Here is a 17,453-nt window from a genome sequence, read left to right on the forward strand (position 1 = left end):
AGATGCCAAGGAAATACGACATGAAATTTATCTACTTTGGAAAGGGTTGAAAACAGATCATGAAAGGACACTGGATACTTGAGGATTTTCAGGTATCACCTTCCAACAAAAACCTGGGATTTTCTCTTGAAGGTCTCTGTGTCCTGCAAACATTGTGCTTTCCAAGTTTCTTGGAATGCCAGAGGGAGAACTGGACTCCCAAGGAGAAGCCTTGGTTTGGAATCACAGAATGTGGGCGCCGCGGCGGGCCTCCAAGGCCCCCCAGCTGCTGTACAGACAGAGAGGAGGAGCCCGAGGAGAGTGAGGACGGCCCTCAGCGCCTCCCCAGTCGGTGCCCTGGATTAGGCCCTGGAACCTCAGAATAACAAGTCAGTCCTTCCACCCCAGCTTGCTTTAAGCTCCCTCTGCCGCATCCCTGAGAGAGCGAACGGGCCTGTCTAAACAACAAATAAGAAGAGAGAATCTCTCCGAGTTGGGGTGCCTGGAATAGAAGACTTTGTGCTAAAAGAATCTGGGGTGGGACTCTCATGCTGGCTTACACTACTTGGCAAGTCCATTGTTCTGACCTCAGAGTCCCCTGGGAATGGACAGATGCAAATAAAGTTCTCCAGGAGGAAAGCAATAGCTAGAGGGCCCCGGAAGGCAGGGAGTGGAAGTAGGAAGGAGCGCCACCTGCTTTCTCGGTCGGCATACATCTCCATGTGCCGGGGGTTGATGGTGGGGTCGATGACGACCCAGGAGCCACCCCGCAGCTCCGCCTGGGGAGGAATGTAGATCATCACAGGCTGCGAGCACTCCCTTAAGCCGTCGACGATGTAAGCCCCGAATTTCAGCACTTGGTCGTACATATCTATGGAGGATAAGACAGATTGGAAATCAAGGGACAACGCTCCCAAATACTGCTCACATCATCGCACGCGCAGCAAATATTTATACGGTACTTTGTGCCTCCACGAGGCGACCAGAGGCGACAGGTCTGAGGACCCAGCCACCCCAAACAGGTCCCGTCTGGCCACCCTGAAGACTAAAGGGACTGGTAGCACCGCCTGTACTCAAGATGCCAGAGGGTCTTCAGGAGCACAGAGAAGTGCCTAACCTTTCCCGAGACTCACCGTGCAGGCCCTTATGGATGGCATATCCGTTTTATATGCTCCCTGCATTTCTGTACTCAGGTCTCACCACATTAATTCATACTTGCTCTACAAATGTTGAATATTTTTCATGTCAATATGTGATCTCTCTCACTACATTAAGTTTTCTGAAGGAAGGAACTATTTGAGCTCTCTTCAATTCTTCCCATGATACTTAGCATATGATAAACTCTTAATATGTGCAGCTAGTGGAAAAGGGTCCTTCAAAAATTGCATCTTTCATCCTGGTATCCCCAGTGTCCTGTCCGGTGCCTGGAGCATAGTCAGTGCTCAGGACGTGTCTGCTGAGGGGATGAGCACATATGCGCTGTGGGAAGAGCACAGTGAGAAAGAAAAACAAATCCTCTACAGGTTGCATTTTTATCAGGGTTTCAGTGAGAGAAAACATTTCAATGCATTTGTATTTATTGGCAGTGTCTCACAAACACATAAAAAGAGGAGGAACCTCTTCATTTTGCTAAAGAGTACACTTGGTGATATCCCCGAAGGCCAGGAGCAGCCTGAAGGAAAGGGGCCCCTGGTACATAAATAAAGTGAGTCTTTGGAAAGTAGGATCAGTTATTTATTTCCCAACAGTTTATGAACTCCTTCCTTTTTCCTAGCTCACTGAAGTCTAAACATTGCTAAAGCTTGAGGTTTATGATTCCAGATGTTTAATGAGCACTTCAATGGATCCTTTTTAAACACCAAAGAACAGGTTCAACAGAGTTCAAACTTTCCTATCAACGAGAGGATCTCAATTTGGAATAAATCAATTCTGGAAACCCAAAGCAAAGAAGCATTTTTCAGGAAGTTAAGAGCAAGAATCAAATAGAAATTGCTTTCATTGTAGCAACTGACAAATTAAACTGCTGCCTTCTCCAAAGAAAAAATGGCTCGAAATACAAACTCTCAGTGAGCACAGTTCATTGCAAGTCTGTGAAGACTTCAGAAATCCCAAAACTCCAGTAGTTGCCCCAGAAAAAGCTCCCTACTTTATCAGGAATGTGTATGATCATATACTCTGTACCTACGATCAGAGGAAAGACATTTAGTCCTTTGGGAGGGAAGAAAAGACCAAAAAAATTTACAGCTAATTGCCCAACTGCTGTATGAAGAGCAGGGAATAAAGGACTTGAAGCGCTTCATGCTAATTCTGTGGTTATGAAAATAATTGCTCAGTTCAAATTATTTTAACTAAATCAATTCTTTAGTGGATATTTCAACCAGTGCTACATAATAAAATAATTGTGTAATTAGCAGTACGGTTTTCAGTGCTGCCAAGAGTGTACAGTCTCAGAACAAGCAACAGACAGGAGTGACCCTCGGTGGTTTCGTGCACAGAGAAGAAATGGAAGGCACAGATAAATAAGAAAAACAACAGAAAAACAGCACCAAAAAAGCTATATTATATAAAAAAGTCAGGGGTAAATGAAGGGAAGGTTTCCAGCTTCTTCATTCACTTGTCTGTTAAAGATAAATCTACATCAAAACCTGTCTCTCTACTATCTATTAGTAATAGACCCAGGCCCCCCAAAAGAAAGGGGAGGGGGCTTCATTCAAAATGTATTTCCATTTAATTAATTTTAAAAAGTTGATTTCTTAGTATATGCAAATAGTTTGGGATGAAGCTGAGTGTGTGTGAAATGGACTTCGGTCTCTCTTTTTCAGCATCATGGCTAGTTTATTGAATACCAAGAAGAATGATTATACACACACACACACATACACGTACATACATAAATTACATAGTCATCAGAAAATCATCTTGTTCTTATATCCCAATTACAGGTGAGTAAACTGAGGCTTAAATAAGTAAGTGGCAGAGCTCAGACTCACATCCAGATCTTTTGGGATCTAAAGTCCACCTTCTACTACCTGATTCTCCCCTAACCATTCTTCCTCCACAGAAGGGGCAGGAGGATGAGGCAGCCCGCTTTCTAGCATCTGATTCAATAGCTGAGTAAAACAGAAGCCAGAAGAAACTTGAATAAATGATTCAATATTTCTAAATTTTGCCTGGATTCTTTGTGTGATCAAAATGTCAAATATTGTACTGATAATACTATCAGCTTGTATGTGACGGCCAAACAATTATCTTCAGGCCCCAAGGAGCATCAAGGTTGATGACAGCTGACAACTGGGGACTGAAAGCAACACCTCCACCTAACCTGGGACACCAGCAGACGCACAATTCAACTATCAAAACACCCCAAAAACAAAAGAGGCTATTGAAACATAAACAAACACACCAACTCTACAAACAGGCTCATATTGAATCACAGCTGCCCCAAACCACACATTTTGAAAGGCAGGTTGAAGGACTTGGCAGCGATCTGACACACACTTGTCTGAAATCCGTATTTAAAAGACAGAGCAAAATCACAGCCAAGAATGGCAGGGGAGGGGCTATTCCCAAGGGTTTAGGCTAGACATCAGTCCAGGGAATTTTAAAGCTATGCATCTGCTGACTGTCAATTCTCAGGCCACGAGAGATGCAACTGGGAATAGAAAAAAACCGATAGGTCCTTCATTGGAGAGGCGGGAGCTTAGAACCTTCTAAGCATCCTGAGCAAAGAACATCAGCATGAATGGTGACCACACAGCCTTTCCTGTGTGTTCTTAGCATCTAGTAACCAACCCTGCTTAGGACCTTCATTGTCACACGACATGGATAAACTGTGGCCGCTACATGTACCAGGGTCGTAGGGTGTTTCCACATTGCCCCCCACTCTCAAAACTGGAACAGATTATAGTTACTTGGGAAGAGATGACCTGTTAGAAGCTGGAAGTAAATACTAGGCATATACAAGCTGCATACACATAATGCCTCTCATGAGTTCATTATGCCTGGCTGACACTGTATTTCAACATCCAAGTAATCAGAGACTTTAAAATAGACTTTCATTCCAGTTAAAGTTTTCAATAAATGTTTTTTTATTGTTATTTATAACCTGTCCCAGGAAAAAATAATAAGTATAACATGAAAAGCCAACTGAGAGTGACCCTGTAGCACCAGCAGTGAGGCAGCTTAATATCACTGGGATTTGCATCCTATCAAGCTATTCATGCTGAGGCTGGGACCCTGGTGCTAATTTCTAGTAAATTTCACGCTTGATGTCTCCCTGTTGTGGGTCATTGCCGGTTCGTCTAAATAAACTGCTTCCAAATGGCTCTTCCATCTAAATATTCAGCCAGTTTTTATAATTTAATTTTGCATTATGCTGAATAGCCTTCCGGCCAGATAGAGCTCATTGGGAAAAAAGCACCAATACCATCTTGACATGCTTTTATTTATTTATTTATATTTTTACTGCTCGAATTAGACCTCCTAGGCCGACTAGTAAAGAGTTTTTTTTTCCTCCCTCCACTAATGTCAATTTTCAGCATAGCAAGAGCTGTCTCTAATCTTTTCCTACTCATTACACACAATTTTGGAGCCATTTTACCCACAGTGCAGTCGGCTCCTGGCTGTGTGTTTGTGTGCACTGGGGGATGGCATAATTGTTTATTTTCCCTCCCTGCATAATCCCCAGCCAGTACTGAAACCAAACTGCAAACATCTCCCCAAGGAATATGGAATGACTCTCAGCTTAGGGCCCGTTACATGAGATAGTATGTAGAAAACATCCTGACCTGTATGTAAATATGAAAGGTGATGTACTTGCTTTCACCTCCTTCGTTCACACTGATCTCTATCTTCCCCAAAGCTTTCTTCTCTGAAGTGATGTGCAAACAGATGCAGCAGCACCAAAACTCAGAAAACAGAGCTGGCCCTGGTCTGTGTCAGACCAATAACTCATTTTGACCACGGACGGGGGGAAGGGAAAAGGGGGAGTTATTGTTAAATGGGTACAGATTGTATGTTGGGGATGATGAAAAAGTTGCGTATATGCATATATGTATAGTGGCGATGGTTACGGAACATTGTGAATGTACTTAATGCTGGTTGTACACTTATAAATTGTTAAAATAATAAATATTATGTTATGTATGTTTTACCACAATAAAGAACCATAACTCATTTCTAAGCTCTTGTCACAATAACCAAGGACACCTCCAAAGTAGAGGGAGATGAATAATAACTTTCTCAGGAAACTAGGTTCTCTATTCTAGGGATATTCTAGCAGATCTGGTCTGGTTCAAGATTCTAAAAATCAGCCAACTGGGCTACAGGAAGTCAGACAGACCTGTGTTCCTTTTCCAAATCCATCATTTTTAGCTAAATGATCTTGGCAAATTTACTTAACCTCAGTCTCAATTTATGTAAATTGCAGATAATAACCTACCCCTTAGAGGTGTTTGTTGTGACGATTATGTAAGATAATGCATGTGAGATAGTTAGCCACAGTTTCCTGTGAAAAGAGCTTAATGAATCTTAATTGTTAGTGTTCTTATTGTTACAGGGCTAGTAGCCAATCTAGGCCTGAGCCAAAATATGTAGAATTGAAGCTATTCCTACAAGAGGCACATGGCAAACTTTTGAACTCTGAACTTGTTAAGGCTGACTTATTCCTAAGTAATGTCAGGAAGAGTGAATTTTTAATGGTCATCCAGAAGAGATGTAATTAAGAAACAGTAACACTGCATTCTCTCTTAAATCTTAATGTAAATCTTACAGCCAAGAAATTTGGGATCAAGTTAAATCTGATGCTAAATAAATCTCATATATATAAATGAAAGGGGTTTCAGGTCCCTTTCCCCCCAATTTAATATAGTATCACTCTCTTTTGAACACTGTGGTATTTTGCTTATACTTTATGCATTATGGCTTTATCATTCTTCCCAAGACATTTTTCTTGACTCTGTGAGGCAATATCTGTTTCTGACCTATTTTTGTTTTGTCTGTAATAGCTAGCAGAGTGCCTTGTACATAGGAACAGAGGCGGATTTAACGGCGGGCACACCGGGCGTGTGCCCTGGGCCCCAACTTTTGAAGGGCCCTGCAAAACCCCAACTTTACACTTTTTCCTAATGACATCAAGTTTGGTTTCATTACCAGGCTGCATAAAATATGGTTAACATGTATTTTTATTTTCCCTGTCTCTCTCTCTTTTTTAAGGGGCCCAATATTTTCTCCTGCGCCTAGTGCCTCAACCAACCTTTATCTGCCTCTGCATAGGAACTCAATAAAAATGTGTAGGATTGACTTGTTTAACCTATACTCTCAATATCTCATGGTATTACCACTGATTTATTATCTTGGTCAAAAAACATTTTACTTTGATAGTCTATGAAAGTATACAAACATTCATTTGCATTTACTGTCTAAGTCTCCCCTAAGAAAAATGTAAAATGTGGTAGCTCTCCAGCAAGTATGGGCAAAGGGGAACTTTTCAACTAGAATAACAAAACCACTCTAGTCTTCTACATTTTGCCAGGAAGGCCTTTTCCCAGCCAGGTAAGGGAAAGTTGTTGGCATAAAGCTCTACTCTCTCTCCACACATAGCAGATAAATCTATAAAAGGGTAACTTCCCCGGTTTCCTCCCTCAAGCTGGGGATGCTCCTGCCCCAGTGTATTTCTGGGTGTCCTACTGAGAGCGGACGCTTTCACGTTTCACATGCCCATCTCTGATCACTCCATTTACTCCAGCAATATCAGTGCCTCCTTCCTTCCATTCCCCTAACCTGCTAGACTCCATGGCAGAACTCCGAGTTCTGTGATGCTCATCAGCATACTCATCCTCTCCCGGCAGGTAGCTCTGGCCTCAGCATAGCCATGAATCTCTGGCCATTGGAGAGAGAGCATCAGTACTCCAAGAGGCAGAGTGTTTCTGGTGGTGTTCCCTGAGCTGTCTGCAGTGGTTCCGCACACAGAGAATCCTCAGTAAGTGGGGACACTGGCTACCTAATCACTAAGCAATTCCTATAGTGCAGAGCAGAGCCTTTATAATAATGGTCTAATATGCTGGAGCCACAGGCCCAGGGCTGTTGTTGGATAATAATAAAACACGTCACAAATCACCACAAAGAACAGCCTCTGGTACAGACTTTGTTCGTTTTCTTCTGGTAAAGGCTAATTTCAGTATCTGTCTTGGGCATTGTAGAGTGTTAAAGAGTAACAGCAACAAAAAGTGCGCCTGGAAAAGCAGGATAGAGACTAGTACAATCATACTTCTCCAGGACCATCATTTACCTGTGAAAGCTAATCTATAACCGCAGCCCACCTAGATAACACGGGCAGATTGTTCTGACATGTTGGATGGAATTGTAGAACATATCAAATTTTCCCCTTCAAGTTGCCACTCAGAAGTTATCTCAGAAGGTACATAATCCCCCAAAAGCCTAGGGTGATGGGCTGCCAGGACAACCATAGGCTCTGCCCAATACAAACCCTCCCACCCCTCTGCTGTACGGTTCGGGGGAATCCGTCCTGCCCCTCCAGCCCAGAGGCAGGCCAATCACCTTTCATCCCACCAGAGAAGCCTCTCCAGTTGGCAAAGACCATGAGAGGCAGCCCTTCACGGTTGAAGTCCTTGATAGCCTGATAGGTCTTAAACGCAGAGTCTGGGAACCAAACCTGGCCAGCCTGCTGGATTATCTGTTGGGGAAAATAAAAGAGGAAGACAATTAACAACACTGTTTGAGGGAGTATCTCTCCAAGGTGACTAAGGTTTGACTGATGAAAAATTCAAAATCAAACTAAACAAAAACTGCTGTTCATCACGGTGTTCTTTGAAGCAGGAAAAAGAAGATCCTGGACCTTTGACTTGGTTAAACTCTCCTCCTTATACCCCCGCTCCTTAGTCAGAAGAGGGAGACCTTACTGCACTTAATGGGAGAACGCATTCCCAGGGCTCTTGTTCTAGGCTTCCTTCCCAAGGGCAACTTAACGCTCAGCCACACTGCTCCTCAAAGGGGCCCGATGTACACAGGCCGCAAGCCCTCTCACCTCTGTGCTTAGTGCAGCTTCTCCTGTCCTGTGGTTAACCAACACACACTTGATGGGACCCTGCTGAATATCCTCCCCGACTTCCCCCGTTCCTCATTTTCTGGATCTTATCATGATGTGAAGATGTTATCCATCCTTTTAAAGGAAGGTGGGTTGTGGTGTTCACATGTGTGTGCTCAGAGACTCTGGGGCCAGAGAGGCCTCAGCAACGTCTTGGCTGCCTTTCTATAAGACCACGTTCCCAGCAAAAATAGACTGTTGTCCAGCATCGACAAGACAACTGTAAAGGCCTATTTAAGTTTTCAGGCAGAATTTATCTTGCAGCACATTTAGAATCACCTATAAAGTGAGCACATGATGGTCTGAAATCATTCAAGGCTGCTGACTGCCCTTCCCTCCAAAATGGGTGGTTTGCAATGCCCCCACTACACCCACAGGCTCTGCGGAAGGGAACGCGCAACAGGCAGGCACAGCGTGCACAGTACTCGAGGTGACCGACCTTGGCTTCGGAGTCCAGGTTTGCAGGATCAGCTGGGATACTCAGTTCCACTGTTCGGGTTTCTACGGCAACTACTCCCACAGGTATTCCTCCTAGCCTGATAAAAAATGAACCACATAAGAACCTAATGCATGTCAACATAACGGCTAGTCATTTATTTTCCAGCCCCACACCAAAACACTGGGGAAAAAAACTAGGAACAAACACAGAGAGCAGGGGGAAATCTGACTCATCTAGGGGTAAAATGTGAGATTTTACATTTGGCGAACATGGTAAACTTTTGTAAATGTGGTGGGAAACTACCCCCAGAATCACTCCAGCTCCCCATTACAGGATAAAGTCAACCCAAGGGCTGTACTAGGAGAGCACCTAGCACTCAAGACTCAATAGCCTAGCATGCGTGCACACACATCCATCTTTGCGGTTGCAAATGAAATTTCTCAGTTCACCATAAAGCCTCTCTTTGATGAAGATGGAGGGAAATGGTCCAAAAGGTAGTAGGAATCTGAACCTCTCGGGAACTGTTTTGTGGAACGGTGGCATTGCCGAAACAGAGCTGTGCTCGTCTATGGAGTACTCACAACATGGTTCTGGGTAAGATGCGAAGGCACCATAGTCTCACCATTGAGTGTGTGGGTGGGGAGTGTGTGGGTATGTTATCGGGATGAAGAAAAATACGTGCCAAGTGTAGGGAGGTGGTTAAACAACTTTCTTTTTCATTGGAAAAGAGCAATGCAACAGGGATAACATTAACTAGTAATCTTGGTGAAACAGGTGACCTGTATGAGAAGTATATATTTAATTTCCAAGCTACGTTAATTTAAAAAACTGTCCAGGAGCTCAAAGCCTCTGTATCTATCTCTGTGATACCCTCCCAACTTGGTCCTCATAAAAACTTCCTAATAAAAATTAGAGAGAGAGAGAGAGAGAGACAGAGAGACAGACAGAGAGAGAGAGAGAACTGCAAGGTACAGGGTGAGTCCTTACTTGGAAATGTAATTCAATCTCCACTTTCTCAGCTGCATTCCTTGGGGTTGGGGCTGGGATGGGTTATAGTCGCTCATTCCCCCAAAGCATCTCCATAACAAACTTTTCCATGAAGGATGTTACAGTGGCTACTGGAAATGGATTTTTGTCATCACAAGAGGCCTGACAGGGGCCTGAGTGGAACCACCCACCCCCTTGTCACTTGCCTGCACTGAATCAGAATCAAAAGCCCTCTAGACAACCAGACAATGAGCAGGAGGTACACAGGAGGGTTCAGAAATATTTCTGTTCACAATGATTAACAATCCAACTGGAAACTTGTAATTGCAAAAGCCACCCTAAATCGGTAACTTATAACTTATATATTAGGGCCCATGTGACCTAATAAAGAACATCTTTATCCAAGTATTACAGTTATTTATTGAACTTGAGAACAGCTCAGAACAACTTCTGTTTTCTATTATACTTCATATAAATTTTATCAGGCTAGCACATGAAGATGCTACATCTTGTTTTATAGTGTGTCCCTGGACAAGGTGCCATAGAATAATAAAAGACAATTTACAGCCAATAGCACACATATTCCAAACATACATACCAAAGATGAGTTTTGGCAGCACTTACAGTAACAATCCCAGAAGAATACATTTATATTTATTTCTTGAAATGCCATTGCTTTTGAGAGAAGCTAGCTCCATTTGTGTTTTATATACCGGGGAGCATGTGTATGTGTTTGGAGCAAGAAGCCCAGAACTCATCAGATGGAAAGAAAGAAGGAAGTCAGAGTGAGTGGCGCAGTAAACAACAGCAGGGCTAACCAAAGCCCAGCCTGACCGGTCTTGCTCACAGACAATACCCGTTCTTCCAATCACAAGGGTACAGCATTATTCTCTTGTTTCCCATGGGAGGATCTTAAAGACCTTAACAAAGGTTTGGCTTTCGGACGGTTAAAATCTGTCATATTACACAAGAAAACTGAAGCAGAAAAGATATGAGCCAAATTTTCAGAAAAGTTGGTCTGTGTGTGGTGTGAGGACTCTCTATAGTAAACTGATAAGTCCTGGGTAGGAGGGCTTTTCTTTCCGGTGCATCCCCCACCTCTACCTTCCCAGTGGGAATTTTACCAGGCACAAAGAATAATAATTCTCACTGGGGCCCAGAAGCCTGGGTTTAGGTGGAAGACCTGAGATGCAAGAGAAAATGAGTTAGTCCCTGTAGGTTTCAGTCTGGGCTGAATCCAGGCCTGACTCCCGGAGACACAGTGGAAGATCCTGCCTGTGGGATGTGCCATCTGATGGCTCCTTGTCCCCGGCAGCATGAGCTGTGCTGACCTGCTGTACTGAGAGAACTACAAAACCTACAATTATTTTCAAAGCTAGAATCTAAATCTCAACCCAATGTGGCATGTTTGAGAATCTTGAGCAGGTGCCACTTTCCACCAAGATAAGAAAAATGGATTGCCCCCGAGGGGAAGGTGAGCTCCAGATGTGGGTCCCTAGGGCAGCATGTCTCTGCAGCGCAGGAAGAGATTAAGATCAACCTTGGCAGGTGCTCGTTATGGCCAGAGCTACAGATTATTTCGTGCAGAGCTTGCTGTTGAGTGAAGCACTTCTTAGAGTGGGTATTAAAATTTAATAGAAACTTCAATTTCCCACTTGAAAAATATAGGTATCCCGCTTGTTTTCAGGTAAACTTTTTTTTTTTTTTTTTGGTAATTCTAATCTGGTGATAAACCAGTATAGTGCCTTTCATCCTTAAATAATCTGAATGCCATTAAGAAACGTCTTTCAATTTACATAGAGAAGTAAATGAGACTGATTCACTTTCTTCTGAAAGAAAGTGGTCTTTGGGAAGGGGGTGGTCACTGGTGGGCTGTGGCTATTTACAGCCCCCAAACAGCTTTCAGCATTATAAAAAGGAAATGTTGTCAAAACCAGACTTTAGATTAAACGCATCATTGAAACGACACGCTAAATGACTACTGGGAACCAGCCCTCCAGTTATGCTGCCTTGGACATGACCATCATCCTGTCTTCTTAGAAGTTTAGACAAAGAGAGCATTACTGGTAAGAACCTATATAGTCATGGCCCTTTCCACTCTTGTTTTCAATTGGGAGGAAAAGAGCTTCCAGAATAAGAGAGCTCTTACCTGGCTCTGCCAACCACCACAGTCTGTGCCCAGGGTTGCATGATTTCTGAGAAAGACCCACAGTCAAAAAATCCACTCAGCCATTGACCTTTCTGGGCTACAGAAGGAAAAGAAAGAAAACGAAGAGAAAAGACAGTCAATTCATTAAAAATGCCCGGGAATTGGCAAACTTAAGGTTGGATTTGGGGGACTACTTGGGGGACTACTTGAGGGGAGTCTGTTGTGTTTTTAACCATAGTGTAATAGATGGGAGCACCAGGCAGCTGCACGTTTGTCTGCCCTCAGACATCATCTGCTATTTCATTTGCTTGGCTGCATAAAAAGACTCATTTATCAGCAAAAGCATCATTTATTGTTAAACGATGGGGTTCAGCTAGCAGAGTTTATATTGCTTTTAAATAAATAAGTTGGCTTTTTTCAAAACACCACAAACATTTGTCAAAAGGCAGCCAAGTCATTAAAGATGTTTTTAAAATGTCTATTTCTATTTCAGATATCAGCTTACAATTTTGTTTGATTCCATTGATTTTCTTTTAATGGAAAGCTGAAGACAGCCAAATGATAAGTATCAATGATCAGATGAGGATCCAAATTTGGGGAAAAGAAAAGGTACTCAGCTTTTCTGCTAGAAAGGCAACAAGATACACATCCACTTTATTTACAGCTGACAAAATATAACCTTCCCACCAGGAAGGGCCATGCCCACATACTCTTGACAGATAGAGCAAATATAATGGTTTAGATGCACATAGTTAATGTCATTAACCTCCTTTACACACAGAATTTCCTTTACTAGCAACACACATAACTTTCAACATCTTAGTTTAAGGGAAAAAACAAACAAACACCCACACAAAAAACGTTTTGCTCCACAGGTATCCATGTTTGACCAGGGCCCCATAAAAGCACCTGCAAATAACTTCCTAGCTTGCCCTCTCAGCTCATGGTTTCTCAGTGACTCTTCTAATTTGAACATGGCCCTCTGCCCCCTAAAAACCCAAGTCCAAAACCAATTAAAAGTGGAGATCCGAGCAAGCTAACCTCTGCTGACTTAAACAGGATGGAGAGTGTTTTATCAAGACTAAACTTGTAATTACTGTGTTCTACATTCCTTGCCTCTATGGCCCCAGTGTAAAATGTGATCATCCATTTCAAAATTATCTCTCTATCGTGAGCCCAAAGCTGATCGTTTAGATTCTAGTCTCGTGTTGGGCGTCAGTTTGAAGAATATCACAGCACTATCTCCTCTAATAAATGACTTTAACTTTTCACCTAGAAGATATCTGCTTTAACTTATCACAGGGAATCATCTGCTTTCTTTAACGTTTCCACTAAATTAAAATCTGAAGTCACTCGATTTGGGAGCGAGTGTTAGCTGCACATAGACAGCAGGATGAATTACTAGGAAGTCGATGAAAAAATATTATTCAAAACCCAGAAAACTTAGTTTATCACAAATTCCATTTTATTCTGTAGATCTCATTAATAATGACCAAGATAATGCCCACCTACACACACCACACACACACACACACACACACACACATCTGTTCACCCCATGAAAGAGAGCTCAATTTTTGATGATGGTTCTAAACCAAATTTCTGAATGCATCAGGATATTGTAATTTTAACTTCATATGCTTACATCATTTTATGATTCTTACTTCAATAACCATGATTTCGAATCAGAAAATTCATTTCAAAATGGGATTTCTTCTTTAAAAACCTTCCCATCTATGTTGACTGGGGGGCTATGACTAGTGTAGGGGGGGCTTGCTTTACTGCCTTCCAAGAGCAGGTTATGTTCAGTTCAAAAGTAGAACTTAGAAGCCAGCTAAAATGGCTCCCCATAATTCCAAGGAGAACACTCACTGAATCTTGTTCTGAATTTTCCCAGAAAAATCCTGGATTTTATCACAGGCTCATAGTTCTTACCACAATAATGGTATAAAAATGAAACGTAGGGAGAAGATTACTATGGTGATTCTTCTAGCTATGTAAGAAAAAACTATTTAGTTTTATTAAGATTAATAAGAAAAGACACTGAAGACAACAGGTAAAATTTTAAATTGAAATCAACCTTCCTCTGGTGATTTTTCTACACTATCTATAATTAGGCTTCAGATGAAGCCCCAGCTTCTAAGTAATAGCTGTGTGACCCTGCACAAATCATTTAACTTCTCTGAGCTTGTAAAATGATGATCTCTTTGTATCTCTGTGAGGTAGTAAGCCCAAATAAGATAATGCACATAAAAGTGCTTTATCGTCCCACCTGGCTTAGAGTGGGTCCCCACAAAGGTTTATTAAGTCTTTCTTATGAAGACCACTGCCTCTTCCAACAAAATCACAATGACTCAAAGTTAATTATCTTCTGCATTCCGCTCTTCCTTAAGATATAGGCTTTCTTTGAAATAGTTGCAATAAACATGCAAAAAAGAACAAAGACTTTCTCAAACAACCTGAAAAAATAGATTCAAAATGTAGCAGGGGGATTTGGGGTTTCACAAAAGAACTTCCTGATAAGTATGGCTTGTGAAAACAGCCAAGTAGACGGACAAATGAAAATGTACATTTGCCTTATGTGGAATCACCTTTGTTTTTGTTTTTAAAGTTAGATAAAATCAGCCCCAAGATAGAGGGGTACATTAGAAAGACATGGAAGGCATGTAAACAAGGAACAGACTAATAGTTACCGGGGGGAGGGGGGAACCGAAGAGGGGTGAGTAGGGGAAGGGTCTAGTCAAGGAACTGGTATAAATGACCCATGGACATGGACAAGGTGGGAACTGACTGTGGGAGAAGGGGTGGGCTGGGTGAGGGGGAAGCAATGGGGGAGAAAGTGGGACAGCTGTAACAGAAAAACAATAAATAAATAATTTTTTTAAAAAGGAAAAGAAAAACATGGAGGAAGAACTTCTTCTCTATACTTGTAAAATTAAAAGTTCTGGACAGTCTCTTCATGAATAAATGGCCTTATGTTAATAACTAAAGTGAGTGCCAACACTATCACCAACATCACAGGAAAAGAAGGGCGCGTGCAGCCTGGATGCTCAGCAGAAGCTGCGGGGAAAAGTGTGGTCACACAGTGCACAGAGGGGTCTCAAAGACCTTTTCTAAAACTGATCTGATTAGCCTGTTCATAGAAACTAAATGGTCAAAGATTCTGGTCCTATAGTTCTATGACTTTATGGCTTATATGTAACTGTTTTAAAGTCTTTGAACCCATTAAACAACAAGTGCTTTAATAGCAGAATAAATAGAAGAAATATATTAGTGATTATAGTCCTTATGACTCAATGGCTGATTTTTGTAAATCTCATCTTACTATTTTTCATTTGTGCTTGAAGAATTTTCCACCTTTTCCTTCAGAAATCATTTTTCAGATTTTCCTCACTTCCAGGTACTTAGTGGCTGTTTTCTTTGTCACATGCTATTACACAGAAATTGGTTTGTGATTGAAAAAAACAACTGAAAGGTTGAGGGCCAGGGCCCCACAAAATCCTTAAACATACACATACTTGGGTGAGGACGGCCTGCTAGCATCCATCGAGGATCATACGGGGCCTTCGTGGGAACAAACTCGATGCTTCTATCTATAGGATCCTTGGAATTCAGGATAGGGACTGAACTGCTTACACTCTGGAAAGAGAAGGGGAGGGAATGAGCACAGCAATCAGTAAACAACAGTCCTATACTCTAGCTCAGCAACAGTCATTACAAAGACAGCAGGGCCCACACATGGAATGACACCCATGAGTCCCAGTCATCAGCTAGCATTCCAATTGTGTGCCAAGTCCTGAGGAACATGCGTAGGTTTCAAGTCTCACGGAGGAGCCTGGCACAAAGTGGTGCCTTCTGTTTGTTGATTTCAATGTGCCCAGGCCTTCTGGGAAGCTCCCCAGAGGGAGGGACAGCTATTACAATGGGGAAAACCAACAGTGAGGAGGAAGCCTTAATATACTGGGATCAGAGCTGATAGGCCACGAAGACTTCTGTGGCTGTAAAGCATCAAAAAGGGGCCTAACCAATGAAATCCGAAGGCATTTTAAAGGCAGAAGGCAAAAGACGGTTCTAAGGAAAAAAGAACTAAACCGCTTTCAGAGGAATAGTTCAGAAAACAAGTCCTGCACTATAAGCAGAGCAGACGTGCAGAGGTGGGAGGCAGGGGTGGAATGGCCGGGTCCTGAGTCAGCGCTGGCCAGGAAGGACTCACCTTAGGCATGTAAGACAGCCAGTGCAGGACAGTGAAAACGCCCTCGAAGTCATCACAGACGGTGCTGTGGGTCACCCCATTGTTGTGCATGATCTGGATGCCACCAAGCTGGTTATTGGAGGTATAGACTTCCCGCCCGAGGACCTAGAGAAACAAAGCAAGAAAAGAGACACCTGTCGTGACAGAAATAAAGGCAAAGTCTTTTTGGTAATTCTCACTAAAATGGGTTCTTTTCTCCACAAGACGGAGATTCCAGCTTCCAGGGCTTATTCAAAGGCACCATCTGGACCTTCGTCCTAAAAAGAAAACTTAGAGCACACACACAAAAAGGAAAGGCTTTGAAACAATCCCATATACAGCTGCGACATAAAGACCCGCAAGCCTCTCCCTCCCTCTCTCTGAGCTGCCACGGACACACGCAGCACTCTTCCACTCAGAGTGGAAACCCCAGCAGTGGGTGCGGCTAGGATGCCCAGCCAGTGGCCACTTATGACTTGCAGGCCTGGCGCAGCTACTGCACGGACCCAAGAGAGCTAATGTGCCTGCCTTTTGACCATTTTCAGTGACAAGTCTCAGTAATAGAAGTGCTGTGAGGTGTGGGTTCTTCTTTTTTTTTAAAGGATTCCTTTTCCCCTTGTATTTGATCTTTAAAGCTGGTCCCCACACACAAGCCCTAAGGCTGGCAAAACCCTAAAGCAATTCATGATACAGTCCTGGACCCACTTGAGTCCATGTTCCTTTGTGTGCGGGTGCAGGGCAGTGATTTATACCCAAGTCCGCCTCTCCTCCCTCTGTCCTCCCTCCCCAGGTTCCAGGGAACTGGGCCTCTATCCCCGGTATCCCTGGAGTTTAACCCTTGTGAGGCTGAAGGGCACCTGCGACTGGAAACCAAAGAGTTTTCTTTAATGAAGAAAAAAGGAAGAACAAAAATATTCTTGAACTTGGAAATTGCAGGGTTTCCTTTTCTCTTGAAGATTGGTTAATAATTTCTTTCAGGAAGGGAGGTTTTCTGACCCAGCAGATGGGAGCTGGGCAGCCTGATCACGGAGGATCGCAAACTGCTGAGTGTGTAGTAATTGCCAGTCATCTCGGGGAGCCCTGGAGAGCTCTAAACAGTTGTAGAGCGCTTACTGTATTTTACCTTTTCTTTTTCCTCTCCCCACCTCCTTTAGAAAATAACTACAGCACAAAATTTCTTCCTTACTAACTTCTATTCATTTCCAGTCTCTGGGGAGAATCTAACGAATTGAAAGACCAGCAAGTTCTACCTGTGTATTCCCATTTCCCCCTTCTTGTTAGGAGCTTTGAGAGGTTCCCCTGCATGCTGCCGGGTCAGCCCATACATTAAGACCCTCCAAAGGCTGAGGAAGTTGGTGACCGAAGTAATGACCTCAGTATGACCCAACTGGCCTTGGTTCCATTTAACTTCATCTAGCAAGGGTGGAAGAGAGTCTTCTGCAAAGAATATAGAAAGCAAAACTACTCTCAGATTACTGCTTTCCTTGATAAGGAGGTGCCGAGAAGCCTTTGCAGGCAACATGCCGGCAGCTCCTTGGAAGGCGCCCCAGGAACAGGGGGGACC

General features: G+C 42.9%; 1 protein-coding gene across 3 annotated transcripts in view; it reads right to left on the bottom strand.

Annotated features, from left to right (window-relative positions):
* The window catches only part of ACACA (acetyl-CoA carboxylase alpha), a 199,167-nt gene that overhangs the window by 22,259 nt on the left and 159,455 nt on the right, over positions 1-17,453 (bottom strand). For all 3 annotated transcript variants that reach the window (XM_090290711.1, XM_090290710.1, XM_090290712.1), the window contains 6 exons: positions 15,872-16,015; positions 15,177-15,297; positions 11,659-11,755; positions 8,523-8,619; positions 7,537-7,672; positions 673-850 (listed from right to left, as the gene is read on the bottom strand). In XM_090290711.1, coding sequence (XP_090146837.1) covers positions 673-850; positions 7,537-7,672; positions 8,523-8,619; positions 11,659-11,755; positions 15,177-15,297; positions 15,872-16,015 — 773 coding nt within the window. The remainder of the gene's footprint in view (positions 1-672; positions 851-7,536; positions 7,673-8,522; positions 8,620-11,658; positions 11,756-15,176; positions 15,298-15,871; positions 16,016-17,453) is intronic.

The sequence above is a fragment of the Furipterus horrens genome, unplaced genomic scaffold, assembly GCF_987537825.1.
Source record: "Furipterus horrens unplaced genomic scaffold, mFurHor1.1.pri manual_scaffold_11, whole genome shotgun sequence".
Lineage (NCBI taxonomy): Eukaryota > Metazoa > Chordata > Mammalia > Chiroptera > Furipteridae > Furipterus > Furipterus horrens.